Source organism: Pipra filicauda, unplaced genomic scaffold, assembly GCF_003945595.2.
Source record: "Pipra filicauda isolate LSUMZ 115617 unplaced genomic scaffold, ASM394559v2 scaffold228_size1260155_pilon, whole genome shotgun sequence".
NCBI classification, from domain to species: Eukaryota; Metazoa; Chordata; class Aves; order Passeriformes; family Pipridae; genus Pipra; species Pipra filicauda.
In genome coordinates, this window is record NW_024104341.1 from 1,062,396 (window position 1) to 1,087,070 (window position 24,675).

The 24,675-nt window shown below is 39.9% G+C and overlaps 1 protein-coding gene across 1 annotated transcript; it reads left to right on the plus strand.

Moving 5' to 3' along the window:
- The first annotated feature begins 77 nt into the window (after positions 1–77).
- Positions 78–22,984, plus strand: UBE2D3 (ubiquitin conjugating enzyme E2 D3). The gene is made up of 7 exons (XM_027717876.2): positions 78–691; positions 14,841–14,904; positions 14,990–15,021; positions 17,482–17,559; positions 18,414–18,519; positions 19,785–19,878; positions 21,471–22,984. Exons 1-7 carry the CDS (start codon positions 668–670, stop codon positions 21,514–21,516), a joined length of 444 nt encoding a protein of 147 aa, XP_027573677.1. The 5' UTR covers positions 78–667; the 3' UTR covers positions 21,517–22,984.
- The last annotated feature ends 1,691 nt before the right edge of the window (positions 22,985–24,675 follow it).

The following is a 24,675-nucleotide window of genomic DNA, read 5'->3' on the forward strand; positions in this document are numbered from 1 at the left end:
GCCGCCATTTCACGGAGAGCGGGCGGGGCGCGCCCGCCGCGGAGCCCCCGGGAGCAGCCGCGACCCCGCTCCGGCCGCGCCCCCGCGGAGCCCCAGGCGGAAGAAGCCGCTCGCGGCCCTGAAGCGGCGGCGCCCGCGGGCGGCCCCAGAACCTTCCTTCGCCCGCCCCGCCCCTCCGCCTCTGGCCCCGCCTCTTCGCCGCCGAAGCCCCGCCCCCAGAGCCGTTGGCGGCGGCGTGCCCGACCGGGCCCTCGGCCCCGCCTCCCGCCCCCCCCCGCGGCGTCCGGGCCTGGCCAGCGGCGGTGGCGGCAGCGCGGGGCTCTCTCGCCCTCTGTCTCTCTCTCTCCCGGGCGGGCGGTGCCTTTCGGCTCTCCCGCACCTCACACCCCCTCACGGCAGTGACGGGCGGCGGCGGCGGGCGGAGCGCTCTCGCAGCAGCCTGACGGCCCCGCTGCCCGCAGGCAGGCAGGACTCCGGGCGGCCGGTCGGGCGGGCGCCCCCCGGCTGTTTCCGGAGGAAGGAGAAACGCGGCTGCCCCCTCCCCCCTCTCCGCCTTCCTCCCCCACCTCCTCCTCTTCCTCCTCCTCCTCCTCCTCCCTCCCGGCCCCCCGAGCGGAGCGCGGAGTCACCGCGGCGCGCAGACGGGCCCGGCACTCGCACACACACAATGGCGCTGAAACGCATCAACAAGGTGAGTGGACGCCGCGGCTCCTCCTCCTCCGCCGGCCTCGCGTCCCCCCCTCCCCCTGCCCTGCTTCGCCCGTTTTTTTTATTGTTATTTTTTGGGTAGCTTTTTTTTTTTTCCCCTTCCCCGTCGCCCCCCCCCTCCCCGCCCCGGGAGGAGACGGGCACGACCGCGGGGCTGGGGGGGAAGGCGGAGGCGGGAGGCCGGGAAGCGGCGGCTCCTTCCGGCGGGGCCGCGGCCCGGCCGGGACGACGAGGCCGCTCTCCGTGGAGCTGGGCCCGGGAGCTCGGAGCTCGGCCCCGGCCCCCTCCTGAGGGTGTGGGTCGGGGAGCCGGGGCCGCGGCGGGGAGCGGCAGGTCCCGGGGCCGCTCGGATGTCAGCGCAGCCCGGAGCCGGCTCGGTGTCGCCGCCGCTGCCCCTCGGCCGCCGGGCAGCCCGGATGGCTCTGGCCCGTGTGTGCCGGGGAGTCTCGGCGCGGTGGCGGCGCTGCCCGGGGCGGGCAGCGGCCCCTCGGTCGGGCTCTCCCTTCCTCCGTGCAACTTCTCTCCCGCATTGTAAGATGGCGGCGGGTCCGCCTGGCCCGGGCCCTTTCCGGGTTCCCTCGCGTTCCGCAGTAACGCGGCGCGGACAGTTGGAGTGGCCGCCGCGGTGCCGCCCTCGCTCCGCCGTCGCTCCTTTCCGCCGCCCCGGGACTCCCGGCCGCTCGGGGAATCCATCGGCTGCCCGGGGATCGGTTCCCCCCGCGCCCGGCGGGAGCGCGCTGCGCGCCGCCGCCTCCCCCAGTTGCACAATCGAAGCCGGGTGGAGCAACTTCGCGGCGGCTAACTCGGAAAAAATGCCGAGGTGATGAAAGTTTGTTGGGGTTTTTGTTGTTGTTGGTTGTTTTTTTTATTAAACCTCTCCCAGGGTAAGAAGACTCCCGGCCTGAGGTTGCGCTTGGGCAGCCTTAGGTTTTCTCGGCAGGTTTGAGAATTGCTGGGACGTAATGGCAAAACGCGATGGGAGTGCAGCGACGTTACCGGGAAGTCGCTGTGGGTCTGTGCTCCTTCCTACGCGAGCTACGTGGAGCGTTTACGTGTTTCAAGAGCTCAGAGGAGTTTCTTGGTCATCTCGTAGCCTGCCAAGATGGCAGAAAGTCAGTGTGTCCTGAAACCGGTTAACTCGGTGCACAAAACACCTTTTGTAGACAGTGTATAAACTTCATGCCGCCTTTTAGTCTCGCTGTAATTAAACGCAGTGCTTGTAGGCATATTTCAGTCAATATGAGGGGTTTTTCTAATTTTTTTTTAGTGAATCAATAGTTCTGTTGTCTTCGAAAATTTTAAATCCATTCCGGATAGCAAACTGAATGGATTGTACTTGAAATACGGCTATGCTCTGACAAGAATTTCAAAACAATTCCTTTTGAATCTGCCGTCAGAACTTGTTCCCCTGTATTAGCGGATGATATCACTTGAGTTGAAACACAGCTAGAATACTCCCTGGTATGCTTTGTCATCAGCTCATGCTTATGAAACACGTTCAGGCGCTGCAGGTAAGAATTTATTGTCAAATGTAAACCAAGTCAAACCCCCACTTAAGTAGTAATCTGGTGGTCAGAACCTGAAAACGATTCAGCATGACTCTCGAACCAGTAAGTCATCTCTTTGACTGCAGGGTTTTGGCCTGTTGTGTGCAGTCTCTTGTCCTGTATTGGTCCTTACGTTCTGTGGCACTGTGTAGTAGCAAGGTTCTTCCTTTACCCAGTGCAAGAGTTTAGGAGTGGGGATATGATTGGGTTAGGGTTTTTCTTAATGCCTTTTTCTTTTTGTTTGTTTTGTTTTTTTGAAGATGCTATTTTTAATTAATTGCATCATGCCATGCTACAAGATGCATTTCCAAATTCACATAGAGTTTGCTGTTTTGATTTTGTATTTGCCAACCTGGAAATTGATGTTTTGCTAGACTGAAACCATTGTTTGCAAGTTGCTTTCTTTCCAGTACTGATTTCCAGTATGACCATTTACTGGAATTGAGGCTGAAATCAAAATATAGCAGGGCCAGTTTTGTAGCAGAATGGTTGTGGATGTCCTTTTAATCTTGTCAACCGGCAAAGCCAGAGAGAATGGCATGCTGTCCCTGGTAAGCTGGGATCTGCTGTCATCCTGTTGTAAGGTCACAGATCAGACCTTGGAACTCTCTGCTTCCGTGTAGTATGTTGTTGGCAGTAGATGAGAACAGGCTAAAGAGAGGCCAGGACCTCAAAACCTTGTAATCACACAGAACTGATTTAGTTTGTCTTGTGGTATTACTTGTCAGGACTAGAATTCATTGTCTTCTGCAGCAGATGACATCCCGAATGCACCAGTGAAGATACTTTCAGTCTGTTTGACTGATTCCCTCTTTGTGGACTTGACATGTAAAGGAGAATAACATTTTTTATTGTATTGGGTAAACCAGACTTTGAGATTCTGTTAATGTGTGTACATTTAATCTGAAGTCTGTTACACATTCAGGGTACAACAATTGCTACTTAAGACATAACTGGCAAATTCTGCTTTTGACTTGAAAATGAAAGCACATGAGTATTTATTGGGTTATCTGTATTGGGTTATCCACTTCTGGAACACCCTTTATAAAGTGCTCTCCAAACTGAAGTAGTTGACAGGTACATAGCCATTCCCAGAAAGGTTATTGTTATGCTGGAGCTCATCATGGCATCTGTGCCATCTGCTCTGAGGGTAGCCTGCGTTCAGTTGGCAGAACTCTACTTTCATTGATATGGCTTGCTTTGCACAAGAGTGGCAGTTGTTTTGTTATGGCAAGCAAGTTCTTCTACCCCAGAATAATGTGAACCTATGTCTTTAGGTATTTGCTTTCCTGAGGATGAAATTCTTCCCCAGATTTTTTTTTTCCGCCAATTGTCAAGAAATTCGTGTTGATTTATGAGTCTGTGTGTAAATGCTTGGTACATGCTGTGGCACATTGTCTTGGTCTGAAGTGTTGATGGTACCTGCTGAACACACATCCTGTAATTGCTGCAGCATTTTGGCACTTCCGCTTCGAATGATGATGAGCCGGTAATAGGGAAGCATGTATGTAGGAGTAGGGAATCAGGAATGTGTAACGCTGAGGAAACTTGGGCATGTTACATCATTGATACACATCCATTTTATCACTGCTATACACATCCATTAACGTGAGGTAAATCTAAGTGGCCTAAGTGGTGATCTTGATAGGCTAAAAATAGAATTAATACAGGAGATGTATGCATGAAATGTCTTGTCTGTGAAATCTTTAAGAAAGCTTGTGCCTGCTGTGTTTTATGGCTGTTTGATTAAGCATAGCACAAGCCAGCATCATTATGTTGGAATAATTTATTAGAAAATCTTAAGTGGAGTTAGCATCCTGGAAGCTAAAGGCTGAAAGGGCAAAACCATTTATTGCTACTTAAGTACAGATAGAAGGCTTCCATTGACAGTGGTGGAGGCTGAATAACTATTTTCCTCAAGGCTATAGCCTCCAGCACTATTCCTAGATGTATAATTAATTGCAACTTTAACTGCTCTTCTCCAGATGCTTATAGTAAGAAATGCTGCTAACCCTGGAGATATCCACAATATTTTTCAGAGATTGGATGTAGTATGTATCAATGAGGACTGCATGGAAATCTGCATTAGTTTAACCAAAGGTGATTCAGTTGAAGCATTATGAAGCCTGCTTATTACTTTTTTTTTATACTGCTACTTTTTTTCTTTTGAACTTAGTATGAAATTTAAAAAAAGTAGCTAGGTGAAGCTGTGTGAATAAATTGTTCTTCTCTAGAGGAAACCCACAACACTTTACTTTTGCAGGCAGTCTTGGATTTAGTTTGCTGTGCTTTTTCAAAATATTTAAATAACTTGAAATGAATGTAATTTTAGAAATAAGTCTGGGTTTGTGTGTTTACGGCCTCAGAAAGTTAAGATTAGCTAGCTAATGAAATTCAGTTAATGTAAGCTTAGTTGAAATGCTTTAAACCTTTGTGAATGCTCTCTCTATGTATTGAGTTACCTTTTTTAGTGTAGTTATGTCACCTTAACTCTTGCGAATATCCGGGACTAGGCTAAGCCCTGCCTCAGGTAGTCAGTTCAGCACAACTATCGCACTCGGTGGTTGGAAGGGTCAGGTTGAGACAGAAGGCAGGAGGTTGATTTTTAAAGCATATTGCAGTAATGGAGTTTGGGAAGCTCTAGGATTGAAGTGTTTTTTAAAAATCAGAATAAAGTTATTTACTATCAGCTGAAAGGTGTCATCACTTAAATTTTGTTTAAGATGTAGCTTATCCAAATAGTCAGAAGTAACATTTATACTATGAAATCAAATAATGAAAATGGAAATAATGTTTCTTAATTGGGTAGGATTGCTACTCTATATTGAAGTCCAGCATTTATTATTAAGGAACTGGGTGTGTTTAAAGAACTGGTCATTTTTTTTAATGAGAGGGGAAAAGTGATGCTTCCTTAGTTAGAAAGTTTAGACTGTGATAACTTAAAAGATTTCTCTTGTTAAATGGACATGGTGGTGGTGAAAGAAGTTCTCAGTCAACACAGATCTTTAAATGTGTGCATTGGAGTGGGAGGAGAATGGGGATTGTTATCTCACTTAAGTAATTTCAGAACTTCAGAGATCAGTATTCCATTAGATGGGTACTTCCTGCATACCTTAAAAAGTGTTCTCCAGTATATTAAGGATTTAGGTGGGATAATGTGTAGAGTAAAAAAGTGGTCCAGCCTTTATGATCTTCACGATCATTCCAGGTTTTAGAGATGTGGGTTTGAAAGTAAGCTAGTGCTTTTGCTATTATTCCTTGTGTGAGTTTCTTCTACAGAAGAGCTGATGTAGAACTCCACAGAACGAGCTCCCTTCAGCCGCCTGCCCAGTCTGTAACCGCCTCTGAGGCCTTTTCTGTGCTCACACATTAATGGGTGAAGGAGCAGGGAAGGATGTAAACAGCTGTAAGCAGCAGCTGTTGGATCCTGAGCAGTAAACTGCCTCTTGCCAAAGGCATCTCTTGTGGAGGCCACCTCCAGCCTGGTGTTATCCCCTACCCATGGATGTGTTCTCTGCATCCACTGGGTTGAACTGTCCTGAGAGAGGATGGAGGTTCTTCACCTTCTCTGAGATGTCAAGTGACAGCTGGTAAGGAGGAGTGGGAAAGGGTTGAGCTTTTGTGTAATTCAGATTAGGGCATTGATATGTCATCTCTGCTAAATCTTTCTATTGCAAATATGAAGGTTTTGCCACTTTAATTGTCTGCTCTGTGTTCTCATATAGGTCCCTCCCCTGTGCATCAAAGCTGGCAGATGGGAACTTGCACTTCAGCATTAGATCTGATCTCTCAGTATAAGCTGACTTTTTTTGATGGTTTTAGGCTAAGATGCTGTAGCTTACATTGGAAAGGCTGAGTTAGAGAAATGCATTTTCTCCTGTGATTGATTTGATGTAGTAACCTGGTGGTATAATATGCAGGAAAGAAAAATAGGGTAAGAAATGAAAGCAGCAGTGTGAATGTATATATTACTGCAGTCAGTAGTGCATTTTTAAATGTTTTAAAAGTTGGTTTTATCAGAAGAGAGTCTTAAACTGTGTTGAGTTGCACACGCTGAAAAGTTTTATAAACTTCTGGAATCTAAATTTAGTGCCTCAAACTAAATGGCAAATGCAGGTGCCTTTTTTTAAAAAAAAACAGGTTCTCTTCATTGGGCTTTTTATGGGGCACTGATATGATACATTAAATGCAGTAGTTGTGTTGGGGAAGCCTTGCAAAAAAAATTAGTTAAAATTATATTCACAAGTTTAAGTTGGTGTTTATGCCTTTGGCAGCTCTTTGTAAAACACTTGGATGTACACAAGGTTTAATACTGAAAAATGAGCCAAATAGAGTATTGCAGGATTCAGGGATGAAAGCTGAATAGGTAGGGGGGGTTTTTTTATTTTGTTTAAACATCATTCAGAGCCTTCTTACCAACAGTAAATTTCAGTATTAAATTTTTGTTTGAAGGAAGCCTTTGTTCTGAACCTCGTCCATTTGAGAAGTGTGATATGCTAGACATCTTCAAGATCTCCTGCAGTTTTTTTCACTGTAATTGTGATTGTTTTTTATTCTGTTCTTAAGAAGGCAAGTTGGGAGGATTGCAGACTGCTTTGCAAATGTTACGGCCCAGTAAAAAAAAAGGAGGTGTCCAATGTTTAATCCTTTCCACAAGCATCTGGACGCCAGAGTTGCAAGCTCGGTGCAGATGCTAAAGTGCTTTAGGTCTTCCTGTTGGGAAGGCATGAGGATTGTATTAAGTGCTCAGTTAACTTTATAGTGAGCTTCTCTGTAACCTGGAGTTAGGTTGGCCAGGTGCTCATCATTTCTGTGAGCTCTTCTAAGTTTTTAATACGTACAAGTGCCTTGCTTTAAGACAGTATTTCCCAACCTGTGTTGGCCTATTTGAGTAATAATGCCAAAAAATTCTCTTAAATGAGATAAATGCAAACTTTGTTTTTCCTTTTAGGCTTAGTTTTAGTTTCTTCTTGCCTTGAATAATATAGAGGGATCTTCTGAATGACAATTTGCCAGCTGAGCAATGACCCCCTACTTCAGGATGCAGTCTGTTGATAAAGATGTTTTTAAACTTTTTTTAAAAACTTTTTTCCCTTTCTTTTTTCTTTTTTTTTTTTTAATTTTAAACTTTAAGACCCTTCTGGACATCACTATTCTCTGGATAACTGAGGTGGAACTCAACTGTAAGAGCAGCTGTGTTTTGGTGGTTTTTTTTGTTTTGTTTTTTTTTTTTTCTACCCTGTTGTCTTGGTGTGAGCTGATTTTTTGTGTAACTGTATCTAATCCTATAGACGAGCCCTTAGTTTTGCATCTCTATGACTTAGCTGTTAAAAACATAGAACAGTTTTGAAGGGTAGTTACACAAATAGCTTAATATGATAGGGTAGTTGTAGGTAAGCTAGTGTAATCATTCCCACACAACTGTGTTCATAGAATATACCCCTTATGGTATATTGCAGTAGCTTTCACGTGCATCTTTGGATTCATACAGAACGTGGGCTGTCAAGACAGCTTTTTAAAAGGAGAGCTGATTTTCAGAGTTCATTAGGTTAAATAATTAAATTTCAGAATAATAAACTCCTTTTGAATAGTGAATTCACTATGCTGGTTAAAGACATGGTGTTACTTGTTAGAATATTAATTTGATTACTTTGTGTTACATAGTTTTCCTTTCTGTACATTTGCTTGAGAACATGGAGAATTCTTGTACCTTTATTCAGAAGATGCAGGCCTACTGAGGTTATGTGCTCCATTAAGACTGCTTGTAATTTCTACAAAAACCTGTCCTGTACTCTGCCACTCTCCAAAGCCATTGTTTGTGTAGTCTTGGCAAGCTTTGGGAGGCTCCTGTCACACTGAGTCCAGAGCAGGGCACGTACCAGGTGCAGCTTCTGTTGGTGTGTCAGATGCTGGTGGCTGAGGTTCTGCTGAATGTCACTGTGCCCTCAACAAGCTGCAGGGCAGCATGTTGGGAGGCTCTCGGGAAATACTGCCAAACACCTGCATCTAACAAGTACTTAAGCTAGCATTTATGGGAAATTGTCTAGCACAATGCCAAAATCACATTCCTGAGTGCGTTATGTTGAATATAAACTTCTTTCCAACTGCATCAGTTTACATTTGTCCAGATTGTCCCTTTGATTCCCAGCCATTCTGTTTCATTTATCTTGGTGCCTCTTGCTCCTTCTCTTGTGGCCTGTTAACACTGGTTACCCTCCTCTCTGAGGGCTGTATTGTAGTCCTGGGTTACAGAACCAAAGATCAGCATGGTTCTTGCAGGAAAAAACTCCCAAGTAAAAAGAATGCTAAGTTTCAGGGTCCAATATTCAAAAACTTGGAAATGCCAAAATTAAAATAACCAGCTGTCATTGAGTGCCTAGGTAGTTAACCAGTGCTTCACTTCACACTTCTCCCTTCAGTGTACTTTAGTCGGTGTACACAACCCTCATTCTACAGTGAGCATAGGAGTGTTTTAATAAGCTCTGTTTTCAGGTAATTGTTATAATACCTCAGAATTTATGTGTGTAAAGCAGATTTTCTTCATCTTGAGTAAGACAACCACTGTGGTTTTGATTATTTTGGGGGAAACAAACCATACTTATGAATTCAAAGCACAACTACAGGTGTGTAGTTGCCATCTTTTTTCTAAGTTTGTTCTGAATGCCTTTAATGAGGGACCAGGAAAGCAAGGTCTGTAACTCAGCTCCTTTTCCAGTTGGATCTGTCCACTACTCTGGAAAACACTGGAATAAATAGAGAGCCGTTTTAGTTGCAGTAACTCTGAAATCTGCTGAAAGCCATTGCCTGTACTGTACCCCTTCCAAATCTCAGAACAGAGGAGAAGAGCTGTAGACAATACTCTCATTCACAAAGGGCTTGTGTACTGAAAGGTAGGTTCTTTGAAAAGATAGTAGGTGGTCACCTGAGTAGTTTGTATCACAGTCCAAGTACACAAAGTTACTTTAATTACAGTTATGCAGCAGTCTGGCATTTCCTTCCTTGAGTGCAAGGCTTAAAAAATGAGTTATTTCTATGTTTGTCTTCCATTATACCATTATGATATTGCTGCTAGACATTGTACAAACAATATGCAGAGTGTAGCCTGAAAAATTCAGTACTAAGGGCTGAAAGGAGAACCATGAAAAATAGAAGCAGAATAACCAAAATAGGGAGAATCACAACTGTTACATTACTGGTTGTGTTTTGGGTTTCTTAAAAAACCTTTCTGTGCTCTTTGATCCTCACTATTTTCTGTGACTAGCCTTCATGTGCTTCCTCTGCATAGTTGCTCTAATGTCTTTTTTTAAATGACATAAACCTACATCTTTCTGTATCTATGCACTGTCATTACACACTAGATTTATCTATTTATTGTTAGCCAAAAGGCCAGCTTGTTTGAAACTGATAATTTTCTATTGGTATCATTTGTTTTGTGATGTGTATTATACCATTGCTTTCTTAATCTGCTTAGAAATCCACATTCAGTGTCCTTTCAAAATGTTATTTTCTGCTTCCAGGGGTAATTAATTTCCATGCTGAAACAAATGTTTCAAATGCAGGTGTGTGGGATGAGGCAGTAGTTCTTTGCTGCTTGACACTCCTTAATCTTCAAACAGGCTTAAATGTTCTTCCCCTCCCTTTATAGCTGCTTCCAATCCTTCCTTCTTTTTTAAAGCTGTTTTCAACTGTGAGCTAATGAGTAAAACTAATGCAGTGATGAATTTTGGGATGCTTAGAGTTTGAAATATCCTGTTTGATACAACATTAGACAAGCAGTCAAGTTAATAAAGGTTGATTTTTTTTTTTTTAATTGGCCTAAGTGTTCTTTTTTCTCTTTAATTTGTTTGTTTGTTTGTTGTTTTCTTTTGTTTGTGGTTTGATTTTTCTTTGTTTTCTTTTGTTTTGTTTTGTTTTTTTTTTTTTAATTTCTGATTTAACTGCATATCACCTTTCGTGGCCCTCCAAGGTAGAACAAGTTATTGTCTGGAAAATTAAAGGAAGTTAACTCCATTTTTTCCAATATGCTTTCTCAACTACAAACCAGAAAGCTGCAATATATGATTTTTACAAGTAGTTGTGTTACAAACCAATATTAAATCTCTACAAACCAATGTTAAATGTAACTGAGTTTAAGCTCATGGAGGACAATCTTCAGTCAGTGGTGGGAGTGATCTTCTGCCACCCTGTATTTAGTTAGTTGCTATACCTTTAAAATTAAGGCCTGGCTATTCTAGCTTAAACTAGAAACATGTAGTAGTAGTGCCACAGACAGTATGAATTCTGACAAACGGGAAGAAAAGAAGCCAACACAGATGTTGGTCTGTTTGATACAGGGCAGGAAGGCAGCTTGGTAGGCACCCGGCTGTCGTTTCTTACGGAATTTGCGGAGACCTGAAAGCTTTTGTTGTCTTGCACCTGGATATTTGGATGAGATATCCCTTACTGTTCTTTAAATTGTTGTTTGAGGGTCTTTTTAGCAGCTTTTCTGTCAAAAAAGACACTTGTGGTTTATAATAGAATCATAGTCCTGCATTCGCACTCACATGTCAATGTTTTGAATCATCACTTGAAGCATAAGCCATGTTTTCTATGTTATATACAATTATATTTCTGCAAAACAAGCAGATTAGTTAGCCTTTATAAACATATTTTTGAAAGTACTGATTTGGGTTTTCACTAGCTTTCTAATGTACAGTGAAAGGGAAGAGAGGAGATTAAGAATGGGGCTGTTTCACCAATGAAACTGCATCTTGCTAGAAACTTTATGTGAAACTGGCAGAAGGCAATGGTGCTGAATTTATGTTAAAGCAGATCTAACTGTTGCAGTGGCAGGTACTGTTGCCGTATTTCTAGTTATCCCTGTTTTCCAAAACTCTGTTAGAAAATTGTGCATGTATTGCTTCTTGTCTGTGTTACGTTGCTGTTGTCCTCTAACAGTAGCATTGATGCTTACTCCTTAAACAGTGTTTAAGCCTGTAAAATGCTGAGTGACTAATCATCCTGGTGGAGAAGTAGGAGCTATTGCAACTTTATATTTGGAAACTGGGACACAGAAATGGTGACATGCTGGAGCTATACCGGAAACCTCTGGCAGTGACAGAGACTACTAGTCATGGTTGTAATTCAAGACTAATCCTTTCCGATAGGCAATAGCATGTCACTCCGTATCAAATTTGGTTTATTGTCCCCATGTTTCACGTTTACTTCTTGGGAGTTTTTTTTATTTTTTTTAAATCACCTAAAACGTGAAAAACTGTAATGACTGACTCCAGGAAAATGTGGGTTCTACTTTGGGGATTTTTAAGAAGGTTTGGAATGTAGCTTAATACCTCTTTGTAAAGGGAAAGCACTACTGATACCATGTGAATGAAAAGAAGCAAAGTTGGAGAAGTAGGTATGGCAGTAGAAGAAATATGAAAAGCAGAAAGCTCTTATATGTAGAAATGCTACAGAACAATGCTTGGGAACATTTTTTAATTCTAAAATACTAGTTAAACTCTGCTTTGTAAAATTAAACGTAATGTGGTCTTTACCTTCTTAGTGAGAAATGGGTAAAAGAGGGCAACAGTTATGAGGTAATTTCTTAAAAATTACATTTTTAAATCGGCTCATGGAAATGATGAAGCTTAGTTTTGGTGTCAGATCTATTTTTCAGATTAAATATTTTTTTGTTATAGAATCGTTGCTACTGATTAATGAGAAGAAAAGTAGGTTTGTATTTATACTAAGTGGGAAACTTTAAAAAAAAAAAAAGCTCCTCCTTTTCCTTCAACAAAATGCTTCAGCTGCACTCCAAATATCACAGCCCACATGCCTCTGCTTGTTTAGTTTCCAGTTATTCCAGTTTGCCTGTTGGATTTAGCAGAGTTGTAGCTTTCAGAAGGAGGTGCTTTTTAAAGTTACCAAGAGAGAACTTTCCGCTCCCTTGTGACAAAAAGCCTCCCCTCTGTGTGTAGATGTGAAGTGTCTCTCACTTAGCAGGGAGGCAAAGTAGGTCTGGTGTTACTGTGAGCCGGGATTTGCTTCATGTTTGCCCAAGTTCTTCCACAGCCTTTCACACTCTGCTGAAGCAAACAGCTCTACTACAAACTTTACTCCTCTGACCATAGTACCCAAGAGAAGCAAATACAAGACTGTGCTACCTCAGCCTTTTTTCCTTTCCAAATTTAGTGGGCGAATTTCTTGCCCTGTGGGTGAAATGCTAGGTGGTGTATCATGTGCTCCTAAAATTATCTGTATATTGAACTGCTTTGATTAGCACAATTAGGTGGTGGTTTTTTTTTGCTGAAGTGTTTTGGGCCAGACAAACTTCAGTCCTTTCATTAATGAAGGTCACTACTTGTTTGTCATCTAGAACAGTTCAAGTAGTTAAAAGCAGTAACTCTGTATAGACATATATTTTGAAATTACTAGAGTCCGGAATATTCGAACTCATTTGTTTCAAAGCTTTTAATTTATTTTTAGTACGACCAAAGGGTTTTTTGCACAAACTTTTCACTGGAACTTAATAAATTTACGTCTTATATTTGTAATGCTACTTATCTTTACTTTTCCTAGTTGAATTACTGACATACTCTAATTCTCCTGCTGTGTTAAAATATCTATTTTTATCTTGAGTACTGAATTCTTGTTTCTCTGAAGATGGTAGTACCTTTTGAAGAGCTCTCTAGTCTAATGCACATACCTCTGACAGTCCACTTTATGCTGATCTTTTCTCATCCTTGTCTTCATGCTACTCAATTTCCTAATTTTCATAAACTGCATGAAGAGCCTTTTCATAGTTCTTAGTCTGTGTGATAGTAAAAAAACCAACAGGATCTAAATGTTCTTCCGGGATTAAATCAAAGAATGCAGTAGTAACTATACAACTGCATTAAAATAATATTTGTGTCTATCTCCTTATTTCATTGCTATAGCTTACTTTAAGGAACATGATATCTTTTTTTCCTCACAGATTTTTGAAATGATTGATCATTCTTAGAAGCTTTCCATCTGAAACTTCTTTTACATATGGACCTAATGAGTGATATTTCATAGAAATAAGTCTATTGCAGGGACCCTCAGTAGTTACTGGAGAGTGTAGAGAAATGTATTCTAAGTCTCTTTACTGTGATGATCTGGAAAGAGCTGTTGCCCACATCTTAAGTGACAGCAGCAGTGAAATGAGCTGTAATATTAATTTCATTGTGCCATTGCTTATCAAAACTGATACAATCTCATTTTGTAAAACAAGTCTGATTCCAGTGCAAAACCAAAGTCTTGTTACTTGGAAAGTTCATCAGAATTCACACATGTAGAAGGGGAAATCTGTGACTAAATTTTCTTGGTGTTTTGGGGGAAGGGGATTGGTGTGGGGTTTGGGTGGGGTGGTTTTGTTGTTTGGGGCTTTTTAGTTGGTTTTGGGTTTGGGGTTTTTTTAATGTAAAGTACAGAATTTGTGAAACATAAAGGATGCACGTTAGGATCTTCCCAGACAAAAGTTAGCTGTCCGGTCCAAATCTGCATGTGTTTCCAGCATAATAGGTGTGCCTGGGCTTCTTTAGTGTCTGACAAAGTTTTTGTTTTAATGACTTTTAGAGACTTGCAGGAGAAAAACTGGTGTGGTACTGTTAAGATATGGAAGAAGGGATGAAGGTTTTGCCTTTTCCCATGACTTCTAGATACCCTGACAAATGCAGATTTATAGAGGCTCTTGAAGCCATTTTTAGATTCAAAGGAGAGCAGGGAAGAAAGAAGGTAGCTGTTACTTGCTTTAACTGAAAGTGTAAATTTAGTTTTAAAACACACCGTCCAAACGAATGACTTGTGGAACATTAAAACAAATTAATGCAGAGCTTCTTTGATTCCTCACAGCAGTATTGTTACTACACAAGGAATCCTCCATCTGAAGTTTCTGTTTTCATTCCCTCTGGAATGGGGGAGGGAACTGTTTCTACAGCTCAGTTATTTTGAATTTTAAAGGCATAATTGCCTTAAATGTGAAGTTTAAAATAAAAAATACAGTTATTTTTCCTGATTCCAGCACTTGTCAGCCTCTTGGATTTTCCTGTCTATTCTAATCTGTGCAAGATAGATCCCTGCTGGAGGTAGTGGTTAAAGTGAAACTGAGTTTCAGTGGGGGTTTTTCTTTCTGTTCTGAGTTTTAATGTCAGATGTTACATACATAATGCTTTCTGTTTCATCAAAACTCATCAAAACTCATCAATAACTTTCCCTCCTTCCACTTCAGGCTTCTCTAGCTAAGACTGAGTCCTGGGAAATTTTGGTCAGAAAGTGGTTAAACTTTGCCTACTTCAGGATTTGTGTCCTGTTCTCCTTTCTTCAACAGGAATGTCTTTGTGGTAGCACTTGGAAAAGTACAGTCATTGTAGCTCTTCACCTTCATAGCTGGTTTTTGTGCTTGTTGTCTTTTATAAAGACATTTTTTATACTGATCTAGTGGTTCTGATAGTTGTTAATTGCACATTCTCCTGTGTCTGTATATGGAAAAACTGTTGAAGGTTTTTGCTAGACATGAAGTGAAAATTACTCTGTTCGTGTTTCTGCTCTGAACAGTATGTTTTTTTGTTTGTTTTTTTCCTAAAGGAACTTAGTGACTTAGCCCGTGATCCTCCAGCACAGTGTTCAGCAGGTCCCGTTGGAGATGACAGTAAGTAACTTTAAGATTTCTGTTTTGCTCTGCTAACTCAAAGCATATCATGCATAGATAATAATGCGGAGTTTTTCTTTTGTAGTGTTTCATTGGCAAGCCACAATTATGGGACCTGTAAGTATTCTAATTCTTGTGAAGTAATATTAAGTGAGTAGTTCTTATTGAGAAAAAAACTGGGGGGGGGTTGATTTACTTTTTCTTTTTTTTAAACTCTCCTTATCTGACTTTAGTTCTAGAGGTGTTTCTTACAGTAACAGAAAATGAGGGAGGGGAAAAAAATTAATTAATTCGTTGCTGCAGTGTTTTATGAGGACATATTTCAGCTGAGATGATTTCTAGAGCAATGTTAGATATACTATCACTTAATATCTAGAAACTGTGTTCGCATTTAACTTTTTCCAAAGTTTGAATCTAGTATGGACTTTGCGAGGAGCTGTTCCTAATGTCAGGAATTAGTTGGGATGTTTTTGTGTGGATCTTAGAGCAAGGAATCCTTATTTGGTCTGGTGTCATACGCTGAGATCTGGAATACTTGAAGGATAGAAGAGGAAAAGTTCACTGAAATGTGAGGTTTTAGTTATGATTGGAGGAAAAAATTCTTTTTTACATGTTCAATAAGCATCTGAAACCTGAATGTGGTTCTTTCCTCATTAAGGAAGCAAAACGTTTCCCTTTAATGAAAACATAACATGGAAACACTTGACATCTGGAGTTCTCAGGGCTGGTTATCTGTATTGAAAAAACAAAACCTTGGGTAACTTGCGAAGACAAATAGCGGATTCCAGTAGACCTGCAGCCACAATATGATGCTTCTGGTGAGGCTACAAAGTAGGAATTAAATATCAGTGATACTGAATGGCCCTGACTCTATAGCTACAAGTGTGTTATTAGGAGACCACAATGGAAAATGTGCTTATTAGAGGTTCACCTGATTGGAAAAATATCTCTTCATCCCAAAGTACCTGGTCTTCATTGATTGTAACTAGGTACCTCAAAGAGACAGAATTGTTCAATAGCTATATTCGTGCTTAAAGGGCTGGGAGTGTTTTGCACTATACTGGGTATGATGAATCTGTGTGACTGGTGTCTGCATGGTCATGAGGTATTAAACATTGGTTGAATTTAAATTGAGATTATTATTTTTAGTTTCCCGTTCTGGTTTAATAATGTACAGCTCCTTTTTTCCCCATGTGGTTTTTGTGGTGTCAGGTGGTCTGTGTTCCTGTTTCCAGATCGGGCAATATCCTGACAGAAATGTGGTGTTAGTAGTTTTTGTGCTCCTGTGGTGTTGTCTTTAATAACCAACAAGGATTGTAGAACCAATCATCTGGTCTTCCACCTCGACAGGCTCTGATTTTCTTAGATAGGTGTAAGAGAGCTTGCGTTGGTTTAACACATTCTAAGAGGAGCTTCTGTATTTGCTAAAATGTATCCCCAGAATATGTGCAGTAAAAGGATTGGTTTTTTGGTTCCTCAAGGCCTCACATGGTATCTATTAACCAAGTACAAGAGGTTATCTCTTGATCACTAGATTTTCATCAGAGATTGGATATGGGTTATAACCTACTTGTTGGCAGGTTTGAATCCCTTGTTTTGCGTTGCAGATTGTCATTTTCTGGTATTTAAGTAAGATGTAGTTATTTCCTTACATTGGTGAAATGTTTTGCAATTAATATGAGAATTCAATTTACAAATAATGCAGAAGGGTACTGTGTATGTTTCAAATTCATTTTCCCTAGCCCTGAATTCAGAATTAAAGGCATAGTAGTCTTCAGGTTAAAGAATAAAATTGTTAGCTCTATTTCAGAAATTTAGTTGTAGTTTTACTGTCATCTTTTTTACTTCCACATGTTGCTTTACTGCTAATAGTTGACACCTGAATGAATTATCCTCATAATTGTTTCCTTGGACAAAGGAAATGTAAAATACTATTCAATACCACATTAGAGTGAATTTCTAAAACAGAAAGGGAGGAAGAATTCACTTGAATCTTTTTTTTTTTTTTGGTCTGTTTGGTTGTGCTGGTAGGGTGATGGGGGTTTTTTGTTGGTTTTTTTGTTGGGGTCTTTGTTTTCTTTTTTCCAAGGAACAAGGAGTTAGCTGTGTATTCTGAGGTTTTCTGAAGGGCTGAGCAATGCCTAAGCTAAGGACAGAACTTAAAGAGGGAATGGGAGTCCATGGCCACTCTATACCTGGATTGTCATAACAAATAAGCTCCAAACACAGAACTGGAGGATTTTGAATCTGATGAACTCTGTTAACATTACTTTTTTGAGTTATCTCAGAAGCATTTAAATGCTTTTGCCAAGTAATCTTGAGTGGATTGTCAGAGAAGCTGTTTTTTATGAAGCACTAGCTTGGAGAGGTCCATACAGAAAGTGGTCTGTATATATTCTGTGTCACTTACCTTAGGAAGTAGTAACTGATTTTAATTGCATCTCTCTTGTACTGGTGGATTAAACATTTGAGTTGTTTAAACAAATTTCCTCTCCTTTTATTTATTTAAAAACAAGATCTTCGGTGGTATTTAGTCCTAAAGATGATAATAGGGGAATTATTTGTTTGCTTTGACAGAACGACAGTCCATATCAGGGTGGTGTATTCTTCTTGACAATTCACTTTCCTACAGACTACCCATTCAAACCACCTAAGGTAGGTATTGCTTTCTAATTTGTGAAATTAGTGCTTTTTAAAGAACTGAGTACAGGAAAGAACTTGTCAGTCTCGGTGTTGTAATGTTGTCCAGTTCTCACTTCTTTTCACACATTCTTACAGTATATTAGATGGCTGGGTCCCATTCTAACTACCACAAGAATGGGTGTGTTAGCATATATTTTATGAGCAAATCCATGTGTATGAATGTGGAATGTCTTGGAATGATATCTGGGGTTATTTCTGGTTTTCTTAACTGATAGGAAAACTCATTAGCTTTACTACAGTGTTACTTAGTGGTACTATAATAGAGTTCTCGCTGAGGTGACTGTCAAGTATTAGTGTAGTTGTTTGGATTGGTCTGTAGGAATGTGACACTATGGGTAGGGATTAACTTGCTGAGTGCCTCAAATCGAAGAGGTTATCTGTTAGAATTTGACAGTAATTGCAAAATATGCTCTTTTTTTGGTAGCTTTATCAGCCGCTGCCTTTGTCTTCCAATTTTCAGTCAATATGAAAATGTACCCTTGGAGTGACTGCAGTACTTGAAGTTCCTTAGCTGTGTGACAGCACTGTTGCTGTGGTTCAGGCACTTCTGTTGAGTGTCTTCATCATGCAGGCAGCTGTGATTAAAACACAGCCTTGTACTTGCCCTTGCTCTGTTTGAAATAGTGCCTGGTAATGGGAGACTGAGAGATTGTGGCTTGGGCGCATTTCCCTGAATTTGGTGCAGTTTAACTGCTTGATCCTTTTCTTTTAGAGTAAATTGAATTGACTAAAAGCTTTACTGAGAAGAAAGGATGCCATCGTTGTCATCGTAGACCAAAACGCTTTTTTTTTTGTTTGTGTTGCAGGTTGCATTTACAACAAGAATCTATCATCCAAATATTAACAGTAATGGCAGCATTTGTCTTGATATTCTCAGATCACAGTGGTCTCCTGCTTTAACTATTTCTAAAGGTAACTTTCATGAACGAGAAATGTTTCCAACTTGTACTGAATACTGTGCTTTTAGTTTGATAATGGTGCCTTACTGCATTTTTAGTGGATATCTGTTTTTTCTAACACCTTCTGCTACACGGCTGTCTAAGGCCTTGTCTGGCCACTTGCTTCAGTATTAGCAGAGTTTGCTTCATTGGTCCCAGAGGAATCTGCCAGCATTTGGATTGAATTAGGCCTGTGGTGGTGTATTCGAGCTAAGACTGAGAAACTGCTTGTTTGCAGCTGTCCATGTAGATACACACGTGCATATTAAATTAAAGATTAAATTAAAGTCAGTTTTTAATAATGAAATTTGCATATTTTTTGAATGTCTAGAATAACATGCAGAGTTATCTTGACATATCTGTGGTAGATGAATAAAACTGTTTTTTATATATGTTGTTTTCTGCCATGTGCACTGGCATTGTATTGCATCATGAACAAAGCTTTCTGATCCTACTTCAGGATAAATTGATGTTGTGTTGCAGTAGAAGATTTTTAGCTTTCCTCATTTTACTATAGTAAATAACAGATAATTCTCAAATACTTTCATGATGATCAAATTGTTTTGCCTCAAACCCACAGTCTCTATGGCTTCAAAAGATCCATCAGAGACCTTTTGTCTATAGAACTTGTAAATCCTGTCTGTCCAAGGAGTCAGTTTGTGATTTGAATGTGGATTCCCTATATTTTAATGCTTCACTGTTTTCCTTTAAAACTGCTGTGAGAGTAGGAAATGAAGTCCTCAGTTGCCTTAGTTGCCTACAACAGTGTTACTCTTTTTTACAACATACATGTAGTTTTATTCAGTGCAGACCAGGGTGTTGTTACCTTACATGCAACAGATAAAGAAGTCAGTCTGATTTAGAAAAAAAATAAATTTAAATTTGAAGGTTTTCTAGCGTTAGTGATGAAAACCATGGATATGCTGGTCATCAGAGTACATAATGTGCTTTTGTTGGCTGCTATGTTACATCATAGTGCAGGGGACAACAGTGCTGTTCTCATGTGCTCACTGACAGCTGTAACTATTGGGAAATAGGAAACAAATAGTTCTTACAAACTTTTAATTTATTCTGGGCTTTTTACTTAGAGCGAGTTACAGATATATTTGGCTGTTTATCAGGAAAATACTTCTTAGGTTCTCTCCTGTGCTGACATTGTGCTCATGTAAAGATCTGTGTTCCATTGTTTGAGATTGTTGCTCCTGTTTTGCTATTGAGAATGCTTTTTTTTTTTTACAGTTCTCTTATCCATTTGTTCACTGTTATGTGATCCAAATCCAGATGACCCACTAGTGCCAGAGATTGCACGTATCTATAAAACAGACAGAGACAAGTAAGTACAGAGTTGCACAAGACTAGTACTTTATAACAGACTTTGTAAGAGTGCATTGTCAGACAGCAGTTGTGTTTAGTGAGCCTTTTGTGAAAATCCGAGATGGAGGGGACTCGTGTGTCAGAGAAGTGACTATTCTTGGTGGTGCATAATTTAAAAACAGAGGAGCTGAGCAGCTTTGAAGTTGTGGGTGAAGGAGACTATCTTTTTCTCATGTGGGGAAGTATTTTACAGTATATATTCCCCATTTTTTTGCTTACTGCACATAAATAGAGTATAGTTAGATCTTTATAATGAAGAAAAGATAGCTGCGTTTTTTTGGTGCTTTCATTTGGCAGCAGCTTGGCCTATAATTTTGGTGCTCCCCTTGAAAACAGGCTGCAGAACTTTTTTTCCTATCTGTGTTGCAACAACTTTATTTTCCTGAGGTACTTTTAACATTTTGCACAGATAGAATTATTAGTTTGGTTTTTTCATATATATATTAATGCTAAATACATTTGTCCAATTAGGTACAATAGGTTAGCAAGAGAGTGGACAGAGAAATACGCTATGCTGTAGGGTAAGAATATCTGCACATTATGGTGCATTTGACAAAATGGAAATTTGTCAGCACTTGGGTGCTGCATGCTCTAAGCACTGGATTAACTAACAGATAATGGATGCACCAGTTACTGAACCTGGAAATTTAACAGCTTGATCTGTGATTAGTGTGTAATATAGTGGCTAGTCACTATTTCTCACAACTACTGCTCTTGCATGGCCCCAAAAGAGAAGTTAGTATGAAATAATTACTGAGTTCTGAGCCAGCTTGTCAACTTGTTCTGGTAAGTATTTACCCAGATTTTGTCAGAATTTGGTTCAAAGTGATGCATGTAGCGAGACCTCATGAAGAGACATTGGTGAATTTAGACAATCCAAATTTCAACTTTTTTTATACAGCAGTGTCTGTCTTCCACATACAAAAAGTAGGAAAACATATGGGGATTATGTTCTGCCTGTATAGTTGAAAATTAACTTCTTACTGACAAGCATGGAGTTAAGTGAAAACTAATTGTCAGTTCAGTTCCTGTGGAAGTAGTGTACTTCAATGTCCTTTAAAAATTGTTTGAGCAGTGTATTTGTGTGGAAAGAGAGTATTAAGTGTGAAGACATGTTTAGTGTTGTTTTTCTTTAAAATGGGAAATTTGATGTTCTGTATCCAATGATATTATTAACCAAATAATCTTTACTTATGGCATGTGATACAGTGTAATCTTACCTAAGAGCAATATTTAAACAAAATCCTCCCTTTGCATCTCCCATCTCAGATAGTCTTTATTCCTTCCTCAGTCATTTTCTCACAACAGACTTCTGGCAAATTGGCTTGTCATGAATTTCAAGTTTTTCCTATAAATTAGAGAATATCCTGATTTGTCTACAGAAGGAATTGTTCAGGTTTTTTCAGTTCAGGTATATCTTAGTACAGAAAGAGAGTTCTTGTAGTGTAAAGAGAATAGGGAGATAGGGATAAAGTTATAATTAATCATAAACTGTTTAGGAAATTTTTATTTTCATGCTGACATTAATTCACTTCCTGTTTTTGTTTGCAGGTACAACAGAATATCTCGGGAATGGACTCAGAAGTACGCCATGTGATGCTACCTTAAAGTCAGAATAACCTGCATTATAGCTGGAATAAACTTTAAATTACTGTTCCTTTTTTGATTTTCTTATCCGGCTGCTCCCCTATCAGACCTCATCTTTTTTATTTTTTTGTTTACCTCCTTCCATTCATGCACATGCTCATCTGAGAAGACTTTAGTTCTTCCAGCTTTGGACAATAACTGCTTTTAGAATCTGTAAAGTAGTTACACAAGAACAATTGCCCAAGATTCAGAATTTTTTTTTAATGGAGCATGTGTATTATGTGGCCAATGTCTTCATTCTAACTTGGTTATGAGATTAAAAACAAACATTCCTCACTGCTCTAACAGATACTGAAGATATCACCTGAAGGGGGGAGGGGAGATGGATGTTCAGTTTTCTCCCATCAAAGAAGTAACATTGCTGTAGCAACATCCATCTTGTTCCAAACCTTCCAGTGTTAGAGAACTGAGGTTTTATTATTTACTTTTGCTCATAACTGATGTGTCTGGAGAATTGGTACTGAATCTATAGCATCAGCAGAACAGAAAATGTGATGTATCTTATGCATGTCAATAAAGGAATGACCAGTTCTTGTTTTACAGAGAATGGAAATTGGAAGTCAAACATCCCTTGTATTCCAAAATAGGGTTTAAGAACATTTTTGTAATTCATTTAAATTTTGTTAGGAGGCTTGGAGCTATTAGTTAATCTGTCTTCCAAAACACTGTTTAATATAGCACTGAATAAATGATGCAAGTTGTCAATGGATGAGTGATCAACTAATAGCTCTACTAGTAATTGATTTATTTTCTTCAATAAAGTTGCATAAACCAATGAGTTAGCTGCCTGGATTAATCAATATGGGAAACAAAATCTTTTGTAAAAGCAAAGCTGGTTTTTGTATATACTGTTGGCATTTGCCTCATTGTTTAACATCAAATAATGATGTAAAGTTCAATAGAGTGAATCTTTTGCCATTTTCAGTTATAATGCTCAGTCTGTTGCAGGTTGACACATTGCTCGGCCTGATGTATGCAGAATTAATAAGCTAACATAGCAGTGTAGCCGTAGTAGTGTGCTACACTTGGTGCTGGGAGCCCAGCGTTCACGGATGGACTTGGGACCCAGCAGATCTGAAGTGGTGTATTGCGGAGATACTTCCTGATGCACCCGCGTTTGCTGACTGAGAACCTTTTTCTTCACCTTGTACACTTGACAACTGAAAGATCTTAATGTGGGAGTAATGATGAGGCAAAAAAAATTATAAAATAAAGTACTGTTTTGATGTGGGAATTGTCATGAGGCTGTGTTGAAGTGACTTTACTATGTGGGATGTTCGTTACCATTGAAAAAGACTTGTTCAGCCATGCTGCCATTTACATTGATGACTATTTTAATGCAACAGACACTTTCTTCATGTCAGGTGACTAAACGTGAATAAAGACTCATTGCTATTGGATTTTTGTTCTACAAGAAACATTGTCTTGTGCCATTAGTTTCTCTTCGCAGCAACAAGGGCATTATTAAACATCCGACTCTCCTCTTTCCTGCCCTCTTCCTTCATATTTTTTCTTGTTTAATTTTTTTGGTCTCCATTCTTAACATCCATAGCTTAATTTTCTCTAGTCTTGTACTATCACTTTATTGTGCATCTGTGACTTCTCACTGGCACCACTTTTGCACTGCTTATAGTTATGTACATTCTGATTCCTTGTCCCCACATGGATGTGGAAAGCTAGATGTAAAATAAATGTTAAACCTTAATTTTTATAAAAATTTGAACATGTAGTTTGGACATGGTTTGTTCTGGTTCTAAACTATGAAAGTGAACTTATTTTCAAGTCTTGAAAAGTCTAGTTGGCTTGAAATTTAGAAACCTGGGCTCTCTTTAGCAGCATGTGTCTCACAGAAGACATTCTAGAATTTGCTTATGAAGCTGCCGTTCATGCAGTATTTCTGCTAACCTGAGATTTTTGCTTACTCCATATTGCTGGAAAGTTGGAATGCAGCTGCCACTAGAATTATAACTGAGGTAAAAGTTTTTATTTTTAAGCTTACAAATGTGCTGCCCTCTTTTTTGTAATAGTAATTATTTGATGCTTATTTGTGTTGTTATAGCCACTGATATCGCTTACCTGATCGACTAGAAAGGTGTTTTTTGAGATATAAGGCACCAAGCTTTATGAAATGCAAAGAGGTGTGGATGATGGTGGGTCAGGGAAGGAGAAGGTGGTAAAATTTTACATGGAAGATGGAAATCTTGTTTGGACCACTGCATGTTTCTTTTTTGCATCCGTCATTGACCCTCTCTGGTAACTTTCTGTAATTAGAGTGTGTGTTGATGAAAGGAGGGTGAATTATAGATGTTATATAGACATGCTGAAGGTCGTGCAGAGATTTAAAATCTCTCTGTGAAGTGGGAAATGACAGGTGTTTTGTCCTTGGAGCAGTCTCAGTAGTGTCTCATGCAGGCTTCCTGCAGAAGTTCTGTTTGGGCTTGCTGTTCAAGCAGGGGGCAAGGGGAGGAGCTGATAATCAGGAGCCAGTAAGGTGATGATGAAGAATTCTAAGACACACAAAACTAAAACCTTAATTAGTGATGACCTCAATGAGTAATCTACCTACTCAAAACCACATTCAATCTCAAAAGTACATCACGGATCTTGATTCCTACAGAACTAAAAGGTTTATTCCAGGATGATAAATGCCATAATAGCTTCAGAACACAGGGGTAGCTCCATCCTAAAAGAATTGGATTAAACAAAATAGCTCTTTTTTTTTTTTTTTAATGGCTTTCATTTGAGAATATTTAGAGAGAACAAAGTGTCAAGCCAAGGCACTTACACATATAGCAGGGAAAGGAAAGGGAGCGTTCATTCTGGAATAATTTTTTTAAAGATTTATTGCTATGTTTAATTGAGGTTTCAGTTTAACAACATGATTCCAGTCAGCTTATTGAAATTTCACTTGAAGAACTGAGTGGTTTTAAGTACAAGTGTCTTTTCATGATGCAGGAAGAACTGATCTGCGGTACTGGTTAGGGATCTTTTCTTTTTCTTTGCCTTTCTCCTGATGCACACATTATCTTCTGTGTTGGTTGAAAAAAATGAGTATATACACATTTTTGCATATGTGAGTGAAAACATGCCACTCAGTTGCACTGTGCCA